At 35.8% G+C, this 2,398-nt stretch overlaps 1 protein-coding gene across 1 annotated transcript; it reads right to left on the bottom strand.

Annotated features, from left to right (window-relative positions):
* Positions 1 to 1,312: 1,312 nt before the first annotated feature.
* Positions 1,313 to 2,395, bottom strand: LOC105120274 (carbon catabolite repressor protein 4 homolog 4-like; the record flags this gene model as incomplete). The annotated part of the gene is made up of 3 exons (XM_011018449.1): positions 1,313 to 1,896; positions 2,057 to 2,204; positions 2,325 to 2,395. Coding segments are annotated over 3 exons (528 nt in total), but the record flags the coding sequence as incomplete, so codon positions are not given.
* Between the last annotated feature and the right edge of the window lie 3 nt (positions 2,396 to 2,398).

The raw sequence follows: 2,398 nt of genomic DNA, 5'->3' as shown, positions 1-2,398 counted from the left end.
TAAGCGCAATAAGCTCCAAAAGAGAAATCGTGGCTGGGCACGAGAGCTTCCTCGGTATTTAGATTTGTGGTACATGTCATCCTCCATAAGCTACATCCTCAGGAAGGCAAGAGCATTTTACAACGAATTCTGTTGTGATAATTACTTTGACGATTCATCAATCAAGGGACATGAACTAGTGTTGGCCGATCCTTATTTCTCATTTCCAGTTATTCCACCGCCGACGATTGCACCCATTGTGTGATTGCAGTGGTCAAGGCTGGACTTGGGGGTGGAGAGAGCCAGCCTAATTAATTAATGCTATGCTAATTATAAGCATAAATTTTACTGTTTAAGCTTGTTGCTACTGTCTTCATCTTTGTTTTTTATTTCTGGCATCTGCCATGTCATAAATATGCGAAGAGATATTGTTATGTTTGTTGTCTAGAAATATTAGACCATTAATTACTGAACATATTTTGTTTACTTTATTATAGCAAGTTTATACTAATCAAATTTGTTCAAGTATAGATTAATGCCTATAAGCATCCAAAATCACATCTCAAGTATATGCTGGGCGCGTGTGTGCCTGTATACACACAAGAGATTTAAGAAAAACCTAGTATAGACACTAATCATATAATATGTTAAACTTAGAATAAAACTATATAAAGTTATACTGAATTTAAATTAAATTATTATCAAGAATTAATTATTTATCATTAAACAAAATAATTAACTTTAATGAGCTTATAAAAAAATTCAACAAGATCCCCTTGTTTAAGCCTATAACCTAAGAACTTCTTTGCATGACTTAAAACTATTTGTTTATCATTAAGGTTTTTTTCAAAAATTTAATTTTTTTATATATTATTTTAATGTACTAATATTAATAATAAAATTTAAAAAATAAAAAAATATATATTTTTATATATTTCTAAATAAAAAATATTTTAAAATACAATTTTTAACTCACTCTCAATCATCAACTAAAACGCCAGACTCGCGTCTTGCCGCACGAGGGATGCGTGCAAACTCACTGCAATCGTTAGGAGTCCGTACAAAGCCATTTATTATGACGTCCCTTGATTTTGGCAAACGTTTCAATTGCTGTGCGCCATTGATTCAAGCTTGTAGAAAGTAAAATGTTCGGCATGCTGAGGATTGAACATTTCAACAAGTTCTCTTCAGAGCTAAATCCAGTTGAAGGGTTAATATTTGGAGCCCCACCCGATAACTTGATATTTTGGATTAACACGGTTCTTCAGGAATTCCCGTCCAATTTCCAAACAAATCTAGGCTTTCTTAGCAAAGCGTGGTATTATCAAGCTCGTTAAAAATTCAGACCGTAGTTAATAACCTTTTCCGCTCTGTCTAAATGCTTGGTCCCCAACAATTCCAAGCTCATTACACAAAAGAACCACAAAATTGTTTGTTTTGAGCCTTGTTGCCTCTAAACAAATAAAATGTTAATGCAAATGCAAATGCAAATGTAAATCTATAACATTCTCAAAGAAAGAGAAGAAGATCTCAAAGGAGTTTCGTGTTTTTGGGGTGGGGAGCAGAGATGAGAAGGGTGGGATGACAAAATGCAATATCTGACTTGCTTTATTCCCTCGTTATTTCAAACTCAGCACCAATCGGTAGATGATCACTTGGGTGGTAATAGTTTGGTAAGCCACCAAGAACATTAGGCGAGTTTGCTTCAGGAAGTTCAAGGAAACTGAGTGGTTTTATTTGGCCGTCAGGGACAAAGAATATATAATCGAGCGTATTGGTGAAGTCAGGCGTGCAGTTTGTGAACGGTGGTTCTCCCCTTGTACTACCATAGACACTGCACAGCGGAATAGGAAGCTCATCCAAACATTCCGCTAGTGAAGCTGATGAAGATTTGCCAGATACAAGGTACTCGTAAACCTAAAATAAGAACGCAAGTATGGTAAGTAATTAAGATTGTGTAGAGATACCAAATTTTTTACTTGTTTGACGTATCCCATAGATTTTAAATGAAAAATGTCACTTCATGGATCGTGACAAGCACTACGACTATTTCACAGAAGGACAGTAAAGCACAAACCTTATCCCCTGGGATTGAATTGAAGTCGCCAGCAAGAATTACTGAAGGCATGCATTCATATTTTTCAGAAACTAGTTCCTTGAATTGAGCTACGCGTGATAGAAGATATTTAGCTTGAGCAAGCTTGACATCAGCCCATTCTGGGTCCCTGAAAGAAAATCGCTGGTATGTACCATAAATAAAATACATACTCCAGGAAACCAAGATATAAACACATGACACTCCTGCAGGAAATCGCCATACAAAAGATTAAAACAGACCTATTTACCAGTAAATGTGAGTGTTTGCCACGATAACATGATGGAGAGTATCCTTGAGTCTAAAAGCAGCCATAATTCCCAC

Source organism: Populus euphratica, unplaced genomic scaffold, assembly GCF_000495115.2.
Source record: "Populus euphratica unplaced genomic scaffold, PopEup_1.0 scaffold6008.1, whole genome shotgun sequence".
Taxonomy (NCBI): Eukaryota; Viridiplantae; Streptophyta; class Magnoliopsida; order Malpighiales; family Salicaceae; genus Populus; species Populus euphratica.
This window is presented reverse-complemented; position numbering and strand designations above follow the sequence as displayed.